Below are 16,873 nucleotides of genomic sequence, written 5' to 3'. Positions count from 1 at the left end.
GGGTGATGAGAGCTAGGAATTCACTGAAAAAGAAAAATATGAAAAAATAAGTTGATAATAGAGTGTGATATCTTTGTTGCTTAGCATAAGCTTATTAACTTTTGTGAAGGGATCAAAACTTTTAACAATTTTGTACCGACCGGCCATGACACAGGGCTATCTAAAAATGCATTGGTATTGTAGGCCAAACCTGACAATGAAAACAGAGCGATATATTCTAAGAGCATATTATTCCATTCCATATTAGAACACTTAACTTTTATCATGTTCCATTTCAATAATGCATTTATTACAACGAAATATACAAACCATGATAGCTAGTTACATAAACATACAAACTTATTATTGCTTGTAATTTTAAAGCTGGGCTCAAATGAATTTTTGATTCAGATATGTCAAAATTGGTCTCACTTTCATTACAAGTCTCCGGACCAACTTGGCTATAAATGGTACAAACAGAGGAAAGACTATCGAAAACACCATGAGGGGAAAAGCCATACGCTTTGGTGCCATGAAAGTGATTGCAGTGGTGTATGTAAAATGGAGAGCAATTATACAAACTTCAAACTCCCACCGGAGCGGAAAACTGCTTATGAGGATGCTTATCACATAGATAGACACCCCGAATCCAGTAGTGTTGAAAAGCATAAAAAACAGATACATAACTGAATCATAAGAACCCAAAATGGATCTCCCTGCTTTATGTGGTAATCCAGTTGTGCCTGTGTCCTGCCAAACAGTGCCTGGAGGGTTGAGTCCAGCTTGAAATGTTGCCGTTGTTACTAATACCGCTATTACTAACAGCGCGGTTCGAGCATCGCTTGGTGAATCTCTGCCCCTTTTGAACTTGAAGTAGTTCACCAAATTATCTGGAGAGAGATCTACTAGGGTTGGATCACCTGCTTGGTTATTATCAGATTTTTCAAATGGAGGTACACTAGAAAGGCTCATGATGATATCTTTTGCTTTCTTAGCTCCTGCATTCCGAAGAATCTCCTCCATTTCTCTGTCTCCTGCTTCGCTTGGGAATATCAGTAGAACATCAAGAGCAGTCAGACCACTCTTGTTTACAGAGTTTACCAGTCCACCTATAGCATCAGCTCCACTGTAGCTGAGCATCCATTCCACAACCTGTAAAAGTTTTATCTTTTATTCTTTTGATTAGTAAAATATTAAAGTTGATCATAGTTTATTTCTTAAACTTTCAAAACTCAAGTTCTTTCATTTTATACTAAAATACAGATATATACATACACACATATATACATATATGATGAATATTGTACTTGCCTGGCGGTGTTTTCTCCATGCTGCAAGGTGAAGAACGGAATTGTCAAGTTCATCCTTCATATTCAGGACCTCATCTTTCTTAAATTCTCTGACCCATTTCACCATCAAGTTTGTTGCTTCAAATTGGCTGTTCTTCACAGCAAGGTGCAAAGCTGTTTCTTTCTGCACATTCACATCTTGAATACTCTCAGGACAAGCTAATAGCATTTCTTGAATGATGTCTACCCTCCCTCTGCTTGCTGCATAATGGAGAGGAGTCCATTTGTTTCTTCCTTCTAAACGGCACAGTATGGGGTCAACTTTCAGCAGCTCCTTCACAACCTCAAAGTGCCCAATTGCAGAGGCTAAGTGCAAGGGACTAAAACCATCCTGATTTATCTCTTTGGAAGAACCGGGTTTCAACCTTAAAATCTCCTTGACAAAGTCAACATGGCCGGCTATGGAAGAGACATGTAGAGGATTTTCTTGTGAAGTTAGGGCAATGGTATGGAGTATATAGGGATTTTCTGCTAGTAAGCAGTGTAAAAATTTGATATTTCCAGTCTGAGCAGCCTCAAACAGCCTTGTGTCCATTTTAGAGGGGAAACTAGAATGGCCAAAGGAAAAACAGAGAGGCTGATTAAATTATTCATACGGGAGCAGGAATGTGTGATAATTGTTGAGAGCTTGATTTACAAGAACTAGATAAGTGTACCTGTTTTGACTACCACTTTTGACTATTCATACATTGAGACTGACTGTTAGGCCTCTTCCCATTTAAAAGTCAATAACTCAATTAAATACCATAACAATTTGTTTATGCCGACAAACAAAATCACTACCTATTCTAGGAATGGCAAATCGGGTTGGATTTTCAAAATACCCGACCCAATCAGATATTTAATAATTTTATATCCGATTTGGGTTCGGTTCGGGTATACCGACCCATACCCAGATGTGTATGTATGAAAATGCTTATTTTGGGTGTATTTTATTATGTTCAAATCTGGATCGGGTTGGGCCGGGATGGATAATCCAGTGGGTTGGGAGAGGTAGATTAAATCTGGCAATTTGGATCATGACACGGCTACATGATTCGAAAACGACACGGAATAAATGGGTTTGGGTTTATTATAAATGGATTCGGGTCATAATCGGGTTAACCCGTTTAACACGATTATTAATCGTGTCATTTTCGGGTTGACCTGTTTAACTCGAAATTGACCCGTTACGACCCATTTATTAAACGTGTCAGTTTCAATCCGACACGATTATATACCTATTACAACCCATTTAAATTTAATTTTAAATTAATATTTTATCACTAATATAATATTTAATAACTAAAAAATATTATAAATTAAAACTTTTATAAAAATAATTTTCTATTACTAATTTTTTAAAAACAAAAAATACATCTTTAATAAAACAAAAACATAAAAATAAAAAACAATTTCGGGTTAATAGGTTAATTTTCGGGTTAACGGGTTAATAGGTTAGTTTTCGGGTTAATAGGTCAATTTCAAGTTAACGGGTTAATAGGTCAACACGACCCGTTAAAATAATCGTGTTAAACGGGTCGTGTCGTGTTGACCTGTTTATAAACAGGTCGGGTTAGTGTTTTAGGTACCTGACACGATTAATAAATGGGTCGTGTTCGGATTAGGCATTTTTGACACGATTATTAAACGGGTTGACACGAACACGACCCACCAACCCGAATTGCCAGGTATAAGGTAGATAGAACATGATAAGTAAAGAAATCAGATCGAATTTCTACTGAAATGGGTCATAACCAGGTTGGATCGAGTTTATTCGAATTCAGGTAAGCTCCATGGTATTATCATTCCTATCTTGCAATTATTATAAGTTCGAATTATCCAATCCTCAATATAATAATAATAATAATAATTATTGTTGGGCAATTATTTATCAATCAATTAACTTATCTAGAGCATATTATTATGCCAATAAGAGAATAATATATATTTACACACAAAAATTAGCTTCTATTATTCCAACTTCTCTAATGATCATCTATATATAGCCTATATTTTCTGTGAAACCAAAAATTTTTAGGAACGAATGAGAAACGCGGCTCTTGGCAGGCTTGAAAAATAGCCAAAACTAGAGTAGAACAGTTTGCCATCTCCATTAGGCATGTTTACTCTATTGCCATATCAATTTCATACCGTGTGCATACATATTTGTAAATAGTGTAGACCAAATAACGGTGCTTCATATGAGTGGATGAAATTTATTAAATATTCTAAAAGGAAAACTATTCATTAATTGAGCTTCAAAGTTGAACAAATTCATTGTTGATAATTCTTAAGAGCACTACATTTGTCTATGAAGTTTTGACATATGTCAAACAATAAAACATAGTAAACATATAGACTTGTAGTGGCAGCTCAAGTGACAGAGCACCCACAATTCACGCTGTGGTGCGGGTTAGAGCCTGGGGCATAGCCACACCAGCAAACAAAATAATAATAATAATAATAATAAAATAGTAAACATAATGCCATGCGATACATCAAAACTAGGTACAAATACTGACACAAATAGTTCTAGTACCAGAACAATTCTGAAACTGTGTTGAAATGATTCTGTATTCCAGATATCTCAGAAATCCTCTTGAGTAACTTTACAAGTCTTACAAACAACTTGAATACATGCGGTACCAAAAATGGAAAAACTATGGAAAACACAATGAGAGGGAGCCACATGTTCCTCGGTGCCATGAAAGTTATGGCGGTGACGTATGTAAAGTTGATGGCAACTATACAGACTCGAAACTCCCACTTGAATGGAAAATTGCTAATGAGGATAGCTATCACATAAATGGACACTGAGAAACCAATAGTGTTGAAAAGCATAAAAAGGAGATACTTAACTGATTTGTAAGAACCCAAAATGGACCTCCCTGCATCATGTGATGGATTTCCAGGACTACCATCTAAGGTTGTGTCTTGCCAAACACCGCCTGGAGGGTTGAGTCCAGCCTGAAATGTTGCTGTTGCTACTAATACCGCCATTACTAATAGTGCGGTTCGAGCATCGCTTGGAGAATTTCTGCCTCTTTTGAATTTGAAATGCTCCACCAAATTATCTGCAGAAAGATCTGTTATTGTGGTTGAATTATTTTCAAATGAAGGTGTAGAAGACAGGCTCATATCTCTTGCTCTCCTGCCTCCTGCAGCCTTTAGTATCTCCTCAATTTCTCTGTCGCCGGCTTCGCTTGGGAAGATTAGTAGAACATCAAGGGCTGTCAGACCACTCTGGTTCACAACGTTTACCAACTCAACTATTGCATTAGCTCCTCCAGTATAGCCGTCTAGTATCCATTCTACAACCTGTGGCATTTTATTTTTTAACTATAGTTTAACTTCTAAACTTTCAAATGCTAGAATATAGAAAATATATAATTTATCATCTCCTACTCTATTTCGATCTGTTCTAAAATATAAATTAACTCTGAGAAATAGTTCCTTCATAGTCCGCTTACATGTTTTATTGTCATCTTTTTTTTCCGTTGAAATGAAAAAAAAAAAAAAAAAAAAAAGGTTTGACTAAGATAAAAAGATATTGATCAAGAAGAACCAAATATACAGGAAGATCAAGTTTCCGATTGCTTATTGAACAGAAAAAAAAATGTCTTCATTAGTCGAATATGGTTCAACATAGGAAAAATAAAATAAAAATTGACGAAGATTAAACTTGCCTGGCGCTCTTTTCTCCATGTTGCAAGATGAAGAATAGAATTGCCAAGTTCATCTTTCATATTGAAGATTTCATCTTTCTTCATTTCTCTGACCCGTTTGACCATGAAATGAATTGCTTCAAATTGGCTGTTCTTAACAGCAACGTGCAAAGCTGTTTCTTTTTGCACATTCACATCTTCAATGCTCTCAGGACAAGCTAATAGCATTTCTCGAATGATGTCTACCCTCCCTCTGCTAGCCGCATAATGTAGAGCTGTCCATCTATTCCTTCCCTCTAAACAACAGAGTTTCGGATTAAGTTTCAGCAGCTCTTTGACAATCTCAAAGTGCCCGATAGCAGACGCCAAATGCAAGGGGCTAAAACCATCCTGATTTACTTCTTCAGCGAAACTGGGTTTCAACCTTAAAATCTCCTTGACAAACTCAACATGACCGGCAGTGGAAGCGATGTGTAACGGATTCTGTTCAGAATTTAGAGCGATGGTATTAAGTATGTAATGATTTTCAGCAAGCAAGTGGTGTAAGAAACTGATATTTCCAGTCTGAGCAGCTTCCAACAGCCTTCTATCCATGATCTAACAGGGAAACTTTTAAGGTACTTTCACATAAATGAGGTTTTTGACTAAATATTCTAATCGTATAGGTGTGTTTGATGACTGATGAGAGCTTGTTTTACAATTAAGAACCAGAGAGTCATTCATTTATTTATTTATTTATTATTATTTTATACATTTGAGTTGTTGACTTCAAATGTAGAGGGCTTTCAATCGGTTGAAACAAAAGGGATTTGACACGTAACAATTTAAATATCATAATTGTTGCTAAGCAACCATTTATCAATCAATTTCTACCAAAATATATGTATACATATATATATATATATATATATTATGCCTAAAATGAGAATAATATTCTAACTAATCTATTATCCATCTATATCTGTGAAAGCAAAAGATTTAGGACACTAATGAGAAACGTGGTTTTCATTTTATACATATTAACATATAGGTAGAACAAATAATGGGGCTTTATTGCGTATATGAAATTTTATTAAATCTATGTAAGGAAAAATTCAAACTCTTCAATAATTGAGCTTCAATCTACTTCTTCAAATATTATATGTGCCTCAAATTCTCAAGTTCGAATTTATACATGAATGATATATAAAAGAATGAGCAGAAACTAACAATTATTGGCTCAGTGAATTGCATTCCTTGAAACTGTAGGAAAACTTTTCTAAATTAAGTAATTGGGTTGTGTCCCACTTGACCTTTTTTCTGCCCTGTGGCTTACAGCCCTGGTATTGACTCAAGATTGTATTTCTCAGACGGTGAAGCTTTGGCATCTGGAGTCTCTTGCATTTTTGGTTTTTTTATGGCATCAAGGGTTTGCAAATATGTGTAGGAAGCTGTCCGAGTTGAAGGAGTGCCAGGATTACTAATTCTACTAGCAAGAAAACGACGAATCAGGCCCCTGAGGAATGGAGCCATGGTGTCTGGTTCATACTCCAAGTAATACATAATTCCTCCCATACACAAACAAAACAAGAATACCTGCATGTTTGAAAAACATTGATTTAGATTCTAAACATGTAGGTTTAAAAGGTATTTGATTTAAATACAGAAATAACAAGAAAGAAATACCTCTGCATTCTTAATATCAGGAAGTAGGTGGCGATTAACTAAGATATACCACAAAGAATCACCTGCTCGTGGCAGAACATAAAGAGCAAGTTCACCACGTCTGCTCTTTTTCTCTAGTAGTACTGACAGGGCAGATATTCCACCTGCGATCCAATATACAAGCTTGTGGTCTTTTGGTGAAACTTTTCTATGCAAACATATCACACCCTAGAATCATGGAGGAAAACTTTCTCAGCAAAGGTGACAACCATGGAAAACTCTACCACACAGATACCCACGTTTTCACTGACTGAAGGTATGAATAAAACAACAATAAAAAATAGCTACCTGAAAGATTCCAACAAAAGCAGACAAAAACGCCGTTGATCGAACAGCACCTTTAACAGCAAGCCAACAGGTACGAGCAGGGGCATCCATGAACTAAAAGCATATCAGCTAATGAATAAACATAAGAATAATAAAGGGAAAAAATAAACTACAATAATAGCGGTCATATCATTTTCTACCAAAAGCTACACATCCAAGTTGGGTAATTAATGTACCTTCTGTAGGTGAAGAACAACGAATGGTACAAATGTCAAAGAGAAGTAAAGGGGAAACGTTTTCCTGAATGTAGCTGTTGTTGCATCAGCATTATGCGCTAAACAAGAATTTGTATCTGGATGAATAATAGAACAAGGAATAATGGAGGGAAACTCTGTCAACTCTACATGGTTGGACTTCTTTCTCTCAGATAAAAAGGCAGAGAGAGAGACAATATCCACCGGGTAACCTCTGCAACAATCCCTCACAGCCTTATATACTGGCTGTGCAACTGGCCCAGTCTTTTGAATAAAATCTTGATATGATTTAGGCAAGCTTTCAGGGCGCATTACAAAAGAATACATAACCTGAAAGAGAACATGTTAATCAATACAATTATTCCATTGAAGAAACTCAGTAAACCAGAATATGATAGACAAGAAAATGAGCCTATGAATTTGTTCTTGTTCATAATATTAATGATTTCATGAAAGCATTCAACAATAAATGCAAATGACCTACTTTTGCTTTTTTTTTTTTTTTTTTTTTGGGGGGGAAATATGGGAAGCAAACCCACAGTCCCAGTCTTTATCATTGAAGATACAACCTAGGACACTCATTCTAAGCCAAAGGAGCAAAATCCCTTTCCTAATCATGTCCATATGAAGACCAAGTAATATAACTAGATGCGTTTCTGTATCTTTCAGAAAATTGTAACTATTTTCTCCTAGTTTCATAAATCTTCTACTAGCATCGTTCGGCATAGACAGAAAGGCATACATAAGGAAATAAGTTCTGATTTTCTCTGGCTTAAGTATATAAAATCACAAGCTTGACAACTCAAAACAAGATTTCTGGTACCTGTGCACATGCAAAAGCAAAGAGTAAAGAATCTCCATGTCTCCAATGGCTTCCCCAGAGGTGAAACTTATTTTTAGACTTAGCAGAATTGTAAGAACACTGATGAAGGAAGAAAAATTCTTTAGACTAAGAAGAGGGGAAAAAAAAGAAAAGAAAAAAAAAAAGTAATAATAATAATAAAGAAGTCAATTTCAGATGACTTAGAAGAATCAAAGAATGATGTGCATCCAATTAATGATGTGCATACAATTACCTGGGCCAGCCGAGCTAAAAGATACAAAGCAAGTGTGCGCCTTCTGTTTGAATCATCCAATGCTAAAATCGACAAACCAGAAACTGAACCTGCTAAAATTCTGCTCCATCATCCCATTAAAAAAGTTCATAAATAAGGAATATGCTATATCATATCTCAACAACTTCAAATCATACAACAGCAGTAAAAAAGAAAGGGAACTTCCAATTGGAAACCAAAAGGCAGTGGTAAATCATAATTAAAAACACCAGCACACACAAGTGCAAGTACATCAATGTAGCATGACTTACGTATTAAATGGTGTCTCTTTCTTTCTCAACTTTCTCAACAAGCATCTTAGCCCATGATAAGATCCAGTAAAACCACCAAAAAGTAAACCAATACGGCAAGCTTCCTCTCTTACAATCAAATCTTTCTCAGAGACAAGTTGCTGTACAATATACAAAACTTCATCATTATCCATGATAATATATGGCCGTTGTCCAGGTCTACACAAATTGATCAGCTAAAATCTAACCCAGAAATACTAATTCACAAAAGGAATACACAAAATCAAGGTTAGTCCTCTATATACCACATGGTTAGAATAGCAGCATTATCGTGCATTCCTCCAAAGACCCACCCAAATCTAAACTGAAGTAAAACAGAGTAATACTACTTTGCTAGCAGTAGCATATAGATATAACAAGTCGATTACATTCCCGTTTACCAAAAATGCAATACAATGCCTGATTTTACCTCTCCCAAAACTTCTGTACCCCAAAATTCCAAAATTTAAATAAGAAAAAGAGGTTCATTTTAACTGCCCCGATTTTCTATTTAAGATAAAATTTCTAAATCCATACCAAAATCTTACAAATTTAAATTATTTTCAAAATCTTACAACAGAAAGTGACATTTCTCAAATCCCCAACAGAAATTCATTTATTACCTAATCAACAGAACACTACAGTACAAGCAGCACAACCATACCACTAAATCCAGAATTGCCAATACTCCAATAGTTATCAAAAAGAATTTTAAGCTCCAGTATGAGTAATTATATGAACTATAAATTTCTAGCCCAGAAACTTTGATCAGTGATCATTCCCAATTCCTATCACAGAAATTCCTAACCCAATTTCATCAGCGATTGCTCCCAAATGAACAGTACCAAAACCCACCCAAAGAGTAAGAAGTAAATCCAAATTGAGCACGAAAAAAGATAAAAAGCAAATCGAATTTTCCATACCTTAAGATCGAGGAGCGAAGAGTAGGACTGTCTGCGAACGAGCTTGAAAGCTCGGAGTAGGATGCCGATGCCGACACGTACGCCATATGAGAGAAGGAAGCTCTGGCAGAGATTGCCGATGGCGTTGGCGACGCAGGATTCGTCGTTGGCGTGGTGGCAAGGCGGGTGCTGGTGGGGTCCACATGCGGCGGCTCTACGCTGTCGGCGCTGGAGCTCCTCGATGGCTTCCCGGAGCCGATCCTCGGCTTCGCGGAGGCGGCGCTCGGCGTGGGAGTTGTCGTTGAGAGGCGGCGATGGCGGAGAAGATGGGGTTGTGGGGAGTGAGGAGGAAGGCATTGCGGAATGTGAAAGGGATCGGAATTTTGCATCTGCATATATGAAATGAAGAGCCTCCCAACGGCAATTAGCGGGAGACGAAAAGAAATAATATATTTATAATAATAATAATAATAAAAAGTTCTTATTTATTAATTATTAATTATTTTTTATTATGCATTTTTTTAAATTTTTGTTCATGTTATTTGCGTCATAAAAATGTCATTGGTGGGAATAGACGGATGGTTTCCATGTTGGGGGGTTTCTATCGCTTTGTTACGTTATCTGTGTATGCGGAAATGCGTTGAACCTGGTGGTGGTCCTTTCGGAAAACGTTTTTCGCTTTTTACACATTTAATAAATATTAAATAAAACGAATCACAATTTTTTTTTATTTATTTGTTATTTGTTGCTTTTCTTTTTTTTATTTTTTATATTTTGGTTGATGTATATTATTTTAGTTTTTAGAAAACAAATTAATAAGATATCAGTTTCCCCAAAAAAAAAAAAAAAATTTCTTTTCTGGCATTCCAAAAGGTTTGTGTGGACGTAAAGACCAAAACGTATTAAACATTTCATTGAGTTTAAGGTTAAGCATGCTTTTTTTTTTTTAAAGAAAAAAATAATTAAGAGTATAAATAAATCAATAAAAGAATTTTTTTCCCCCTTTTTCTGGTTGAATAAATAAAAAAGTTTAAAGAAAACAATAAACAAAAAATAAAATGTATGTAAGTTTAAAATTAGGGATGTAAATGAGACGAGTAAAGTATTAGTATTTTTAAAATCGATTCATATGATTTTATGAGTGTTCAAACTTGATTCAAGTTTACAAAATTTTAAAATAATTTATTCAAACTAAATTTAGCTCATTATAAAAAGTTCAAGTTTAGTTTATCTCAACTTTTTACGATATAAAAAATTTAAAAATTTAAAAATTTATTTTTTAAAAATAAAAATTTTAACATTAGTTATTCATAAAGTTCATTTAATCTATTAATTTTACTATTAAATTAATTTACATTTAAAAATTTTAAATTTAAAATATAAAAAATATTATTTATACATTATAAATATTCAATATATTTAAATTCATAATATATATATATACACATATAAAATAAAAAAATTGATCACTTACAAGTCACTCATAAGCTTAATTTATTATTTATTTAAATTCGGCTCACAGGCTTTATTTTTTATTCAAGTTTAGCTTGTTTTTTTTATGAGTAAGCTAAAATCAAATCGAACTCAAACTGATCATGAGCTAGACGAATCTATTTACAGTGATATTTAAAATCTTTATTATATTTTTCAATAAATTAAAAATAAGTATCATATTGTTTACATGTAAATCTGATCATATTTATATATGAAAATAATTTATATATAGAAAGAATTCTTCTAAAACAACTCAACCACAACATTATCATATACCATGAATAATCAACCCATATTATGTCATAATGTTTTTCATTATATACAAAATTATGATGTGTTAGAAACATATTGTCAATTTATGTTATTAATTAAATCACACTTTTAACATTTGCTACATCTGCACAATCTTCCACAAAAAGGTGGGAATGTTTTCTGCATATCAATAAAGATTGGGACTGGATCCCAATCTTATATATATGTACATGTAATTCCATCCGCTGCTGTGTACAATCAACATATTTTAACAGCAGAGGAACTAGACCCAAAAAAAGTCAACCTAAATTGAAAGACTGGTTTCTCCTGAGGTGCCAGCTTTACCTGCATCTTGATTCTGCCAGGAACCTTGCCATTGCTTATCATACAATGAAGCTTCAATTTCTGGAAAATATTTCTTCCAATTTTGCAAACTAATATTCATTTGTAATTAATAGTTTTTAGAGATTGTCCATATATATATATATCAGAAAATCATGGTGGATATTAGGAGTTAAATGGAAAACAAAGTTACTGAAAGTGTGTAATACCATTTATTAGTGAACTAGTGGAAATATCAAATATACACATAAAATGAGGAAAGAAAAAAACAGAAAAAAAAAAAGAAAAAAGAAAAAAAAGAAAACCAAGTGTTCAACAATAATGCTACTTAAAACACAAGAAAAATAATGATTGCTAGTTGGCTAAAAGTATTCAACAATAACGCGATAAAGCTTAAGAACAGCTTAAAAACTCTTATAGTGCATTTTAATAAACTATCATTTTTTTTAATAATTATTTTCATACAATTAAAGTTAATAACATCAAAAATATGGATGTAATATATCTATATGCAAGTCATATGACTTTAGATAAAGGGTATGATTGTACAAGAGCTACTAAACAAATAAAATATAGTGTGTTTTGACTAAAATATTGTAATAGATATTATGAGTTTCAATTAGTTTACAATTTTATTCATTTTTGTCCCTAAAATTTTTTTTCCAAAATACCTTGTTATTATAAGGCATGTAACTTGCACAAGGGGTCTATTTCATTTATATTTTTGATGGTGTTACCACTTATAGCAAAGTGATAGAAAATAATAATTTAGAGTGCAATATTTTTTAAAGCTTAAGAGAGAAAATGAAAAGCAATGCATAAAGGTGCAAAGTGCAATTCATTTTTTTTATTTATGTTAATTTTTTTTTTATATACAAGTTTTAAAAGGATTAATATCATTTAGATATAAATAATAATTTAGATATAAATAATACTGAATGTGGCTACTCATGTGATGTAGCATAACCAAAATTACATGTAAGTTTTTCTTTAGAATGGTGGCTGTGCCGCCCAAATATGGATGCTTGTTGGTAATCGTTTAAGAAAATAAATAAATAAGTGGGTGAAAACTTTCACATTTTAATTATTATTATTATTATTATTTGAAAAACAGAGGTTGTATACGGATTTTGAATTTACATACAGAAACCCATTGGTTGTTGTAACATTCAGCCCAATGACCATTGATATCCACTCAGCCCGGTAGGTTTTCTACTTCCATTAATCAAGCCCATGGACCAATCTAATAACAGCCCGATATAAGTTTTTGTCATATCCTTCAAATCAATACATCATATCCCTTTTACCAAAAAAAGAAAAAAAAAAATCTATTATATCATATCGTTGAAAAAATAAAAATTAAAAAAAAAAAAAAATCGTCTATCATGTAATATGTATATCCAAAATATTCCAACAATTAAAGGAGGAATTCACCACATCATAATACATGGAAGAATTTCAACTACATTTTGTGTATTGTTTGGTTTGAGCGACCAGTACCTGAATCTTGATCCTGCCATGAAGATTGCCATTGTTTATCATACAAAGTAGCTTCATCTGCTAGCTTTTTAGGGTATCAAAATCTTGGGTTTTCTTGAACACAATTATACCAGTGGCAGTCACAAACAGCCCTGCTTTGCATATGAAATTACCACTCTGTCCAACAACATCAAGTCCTGTCAAAGCATCCATAATATACGCCATGAAAAACCCCACCATTGCAGCTGTCGCTACGCATTCATAGAGATAGAATACATACATAATCTGTTGCTAAAACTAATTTAGTGTACGATTATTGTTAAAGAGGTTGAGAGTTTTGAAATGCAAACCATTAAGCAGCTCAGCCTCTGGGAGATAGGACCTCAACAGCCATGCCCACCATGCTATTATGGAGCTCCTGAACACTACAGGCTCTTCATTTGAGGATGCTTCAAGATGTACTTCAAGAAACTTTCTTTGTCTTGCTTCTGCAATATATATATATATATATATACCACCAGACAATATATAAATCACAAGTGGGTTATTGCTTGTTCCTGAAATTGTCAATCTTCAACCTTTCTATGCCACTACAAATGCCAAGAGGAGAGCAAATTAAAATCGCTAATAAGCAGAAGAATTTTTTTATAAATCTCAAAGAATGACAATATATAAAGAGAACCTGCAACAATGACAATATGCCAGTCCATCTTTCCATTCTTAAAGAACATATTTAGATCCCATGCACCATTCTTCCACCGCTCGTCCGTGAATTTTGCACCAGACAATTCTGTATTTGAATCCGGCTTATATCTATTCTCTGCAGCTTCATCATGTCTATCAATGTGTATGGCAGACTTATCTTTTTCAGCTGTTTAAAAATTTATTTGGCTTTCAGCGTCCAAATTTTCAACGTGGGTTGCCTGCTTTGTCCCCAAAGATCGTAGAGCAATGAATTGGGGCTGTTTTCTTATGGTAACAAGATTATTTGAGGTGCTCAGTGTTTGCAGTGAGGCAGAAATGGCAATGGAAGCCATCCTTATTTCTAAAACCTTTCTTTCTCTATGTTTGTTCCTTCTGTTTTGTTTTTGATATTTTCCTTGTGTAGAAAGAGCTTACAGACAAATAGGATTCGGAAATACCATGCTTTGAAGCTGAAGCTGAAAAAGCTTATCCTCCCCTGTTGTTTTATCGGTGAAGTTATGGGCAAACTTTTTTATATATTATCTGCTTGGATGCTCCTTTACATGTCATCCAACTACCTATTATTGCTTTTCAAGTGAAGTTCACTTCATTGGTTCTGCTAATCTGTTTCAATATTATGCTTTATGTCCCTTACAAAAATCATTAAGGAGCTTAATTGTTCAAAACCAAGTATAGTTTCGTAAATACAAGTAATTATTGGTTGTTTTTATTTGGACTTGGAAGTTTTAATAACTATAAAAGAATTTTGGTAAAAGACAGGTTAACCTTGAAACTTGATAAATTTTATCCAGCACTTTGCACCAGTAAAAATATACAAGTGAAAAAGGTGGCTCAATATGAATGTCAAAAAAAAAAAAAAAAAAAAAAAACAAAACAGAGATTGTATGTCATTCCAAGAACCCTGCATATAAGAGATCAAATTCTTTTACAAATTGACTCTCGAATGAATCAATATTCATCTATAATAATGACATAGCTTATAGCATTTCGGAACAAGATAAAGTTTCTTCCGTATCAGCATTTCGGAACAAGATAAAGTTTCTTCCAAACTGTTCTGACTGTGGTAAGCAGAAGATTGTAAATGCCACATACACATTCTTTATGCTTCAAAATCCGCCAAGAGAAGCACAAACTACATGTCTTACTTCCATTGTAAAAGCCAACAATTCTTGCAACATGTTCTTGAAATGCATGTACATTAGTCCAACATATTGTATAAGCTGATGGCCAATTTAATTATAGCACCATAGAAGATTCTCTTATATTCAAATCCATCCATCATATATTTCAAAAATATTCCAACAATATTGGGAGGTAGACATCAAAAGGCAGTAGTACTAGTACCTGCATCTTGATCCTGCCAGAAAGCTTGCCTATGATTATCATACAAAGTAGCTTCTTTTGCTGGCCTCTTAAATTATTGAAATCTTTGTGCTCCCCTAAAGAGAATTATAGAAATGCGATGGTTGCAAATACTCCTCAGTCCTGCCCTGCAATTGCATATGATATTTTGTTATTGAATGTTGAATACAAGAAAGTGAATGGTTCTTCCCTCTGTTTTCTCTCTACTAAATGTACATGAGAAGATTGTCTTGACTTGCAAGTCACCTTTAGCTAAAGCAATAGCCAAGACATTTGCCAATTTGTTCAACAACGTTTACCACTTACTCATAAGTGTATCTGAATGTATTAAAGGTTTGGATTCTAACATTAAGAAGTTTAGCACCTGGGATCTTAATTCTTACCAACCACTGCCACGGGTATGATGGAGCTCATAAAAAGTAGAGTCTAAATTTGTGGCTGCTTCTGGATATGGCTGAAGAAACAAGAAACTTTCTCTGTCTTGCTTCTGCAATACCAACAGACGTAAGACTGATTCTACAAGGAAAGTAAAAGCAGCCATTAAGAAACAAAATGTTATGTCTAATGGAAATAAAAAAATTTCTCTTGAGAATTATGTAGAAAAAGCACTTGCAAACTGAGAGATCATCTTCTCCAATCTTTCAAATTCCTGCACAGCTTGTCAGTGAATTTCATAACAGAGACTTTTGTATTCAAACCTTTTGCTTACAATATATTTTCTGCAGCATATAGCCTATTGATTGCAGAAATTTCTTTGGATTTGCACATCCAAAATTACAAAATGGGTGCCCTGCTCTTTGTTGCAAGGGTCGGGAACCAACTGCTTCGAAAAGTTTTGCTATTTGATATTATGTTTATATATATATATATATATATACATACATACATTTATATATATATATATATATAATATTATAATAAAGGATCAACTTTCCAACTTATATAAATATGGTTCTTCCAACAACATTTTCGTGTAAATATATGAAAGTCAAATTGTTTATTATCACCATCTAATTAATACTATGGCCATAAGAACAAAATTGCAATTCATGACTTTAAAAAAAGAAAAAAAATAAAAAAAAAAAGAGAAAGAAAGAAAGGAAAAAAAAGAAAACCATACATACAAACAATTTACACATAAAACATGAACATACCAAAACATAAATTACAACAGCTCCTAAAGCAGAGCACCATAAAGTCTTAGTACAATCCTATCTATGAATGCACAAAAGGCCATATTCCAAGGCACGTTAAAGAGCAAAGAAGCCAGTACACCCCAAAAGCCGAAACCAGATCCAAGTCCCAAGCTTAAATACAAGTAAATGATTGTTTTTCGAACCAAATGATTGTTTGACAAATTCAGTGTTTGCAATTGAAGGTTAGTTAGCTCTAGGGGGATCTCTCCATGAAGATTGTTGCTTGAAAGATCCATGCTTTTGCCTAACTTAAGCATACTTCTGTATTCAAATTCCCTCCCTTTTGTCACCACCGTGACTTCTGCCATTAAGTTATACATATCGTCACCAGATATGAAAGACGAAGAGGGGTCTGAATTCTGCAAGGTGGTCATAGCTCTCAAATTATAGAAACATCTTGGTACCGTTCCAGAGAAATTATTATGTGAAAGATCCAGTATTTGAAGATCTACAAGAGAGCAGAGTTCCAAAGGAATTTCACCATGAAATTTATTTGAACGAAGATTAAGAACCACCAACCATCGTAAACTTATCCATATCAACTTAGGTATCTTTCC

General features: G+C 33.8%; 3 protein-coding genes across 5 annotated transcripts; all 3 read right to left on the bottom strand.

Moving 5' to 3' along the window:
- Positions 1–213: 213 nt before the first annotated feature.
- On the bottom strand, positions 214–2,022 carry LOC107427244 (ankyrin repeat-containing protein BDA1-like). Its single transcript, XM_048469401.2, has 2 exons — positions 1,291–2,022; positions 214–1,131 (listed from the first exon to the last, which is right to left on the bottom strand). The coding sequence occupies exons 1-2, from the start codon at positions 1,861–1,863 to the stop codon at positions 370–372; spliced, it is 1,335 nt and encodes a 444-aa protein (XP_048325358.1). The 5' UTR covers positions 1,864–2,022; the 3' UTR covers positions 214–369.
- A 1,689-nt stretch (positions 2,023–3,711) lies between these two features.
- Positions 3,712–5,932, bottom strand: LOC107427241 (ankyrin repeat-containing protein BDA1-like). Its single transcript, XM_048470524.2, has 2 exons — positions 4,997–5,932; positions 3,712–4,628 (listed from the first exon to the last, which is right to left on the bottom strand). Exons 1-2 carry the CDS (start codon positions 5,567–5,569, stop codon positions 3,843–3,845), a joined length of 1,359 nt encoding a protein of 452 aa, XP_048326481.1. The 5' UTR covers positions 5,570–5,932; the 3' UTR covers positions 3,712–3,842.
- A 126-nt stretch (positions 5,933–6,058) lies between these two features.
- On the bottom strand, positions 6,059–10,085 carry LOC125421452 (uncharacterized). Of its 3 annotated transcripts, none has more exons than XM_048470520.2 (8): positions 9,508–10,079; positions 8,567–8,706; positions 8,277–8,376; positions 8,024–8,122; positions 7,183–7,530; positions 6,968–7,060; positions 6,641–6,847; positions 6,059–6,550 (listed from the first exon to the last, which is right to left on the bottom strand). In XM_048470520.2, exons 1-8 carry the CDS (start codon positions 9,841–9,843, stop codon positions 6,287–6,289), a joined length of 1,587 nt encoding a protein of 528 aa, XP_048326477.1. In that variant the 5' UTR covers positions 9,844–10,079; the 3' UTR covers positions 6,059–6,286. The 3 variants fall into 3 exon arrangements, with proteins under 3 accessions (XP_048326477.1, XP_048326478.1, XP_048326479.1); XM_048470522.2 differs by having other exon boundaries at positions 6,299–6,550; positions 6,703–6,847; positions 9,508–10,085; XM_048470521.2 differs by lacking the exon at positions 8,024–8,122 and having other exon boundaries at positions 9,508–10,081.
- Positions 10,086–16,873: the final 6,788 nt, after the last annotated feature.

The sequence above is a fragment of the Ziziphus jujuba genome, chromosome 8 (genome assembly GCF_031755915.1).
Source record: "Ziziphus jujuba cultivar Dongzao chromosome 8, ASM3175591v1".
Classification (NCBI taxonomy): domain Eukaryota; kingdom Viridiplantae; phylum Streptophyta; class Magnoliopsida; order Rosales; family Rhamnaceae; genus Ziziphus; species Ziziphus jujuba.
Note: the sequence above shows the minus strand (reverse complement) of the source record. Positions and strands in the feature narration are given on the sequence as shown.

Excerpts from the sequence above, each read along its gene's own strand:
- LOC107427244 (XM_048469401.2), bottom strand. The coding sequence starts at position 1,863 with ATGGACACAAGGCTGTTTGAGGCTGCTCAGACTGGAAATATCAAATTT. Across the intron at positions 1,132-1,290 it reads CATGGAGAAAACACCGCCAG|GTTGTGGAATGGATGCTCAG; the intron begins GCAAGTACAATA and ends AAACTTTTACAG.
- LOC125421452 (XM_048470520.2), bottom strand. The coding sequence starts at position 9,843 with ATGCCTTCCTCCTCACTCCCCACAACCCCATCTTCTCCGCCATCGCCG. Across the intron at positions 7,061-7,182 it reads TTGTTCTTCACCTACAGAAG|TTCATGGATGCCCCTGCTCG; the intron begins GTACATTAATTA and ends ATATGCTTTTAG. Across the intron at positions 6,848-6,967 it reads CTTTTGTTGGAATCTTTCAG|GGTGTGATATGTTTGCATAG; the intron begins GTAGCTATTTTT and ends CCATGATTCTAG.
- LOC107427241 (XM_048470524.2), bottom strand. The coding sequence starts at position 5,569 with ATGGATAGAAGGCTGTTGGAAGCTGCTCAGACTGGAAATATCAGTTTC. Across the intron at positions 4,629-4,996 it reads CATGGAGAAAAGAGCGCCAG|GTTGTAGAATGGATACTAGA; the intron begins GCAAGTTTAATC and ends AAAATGCCACAG.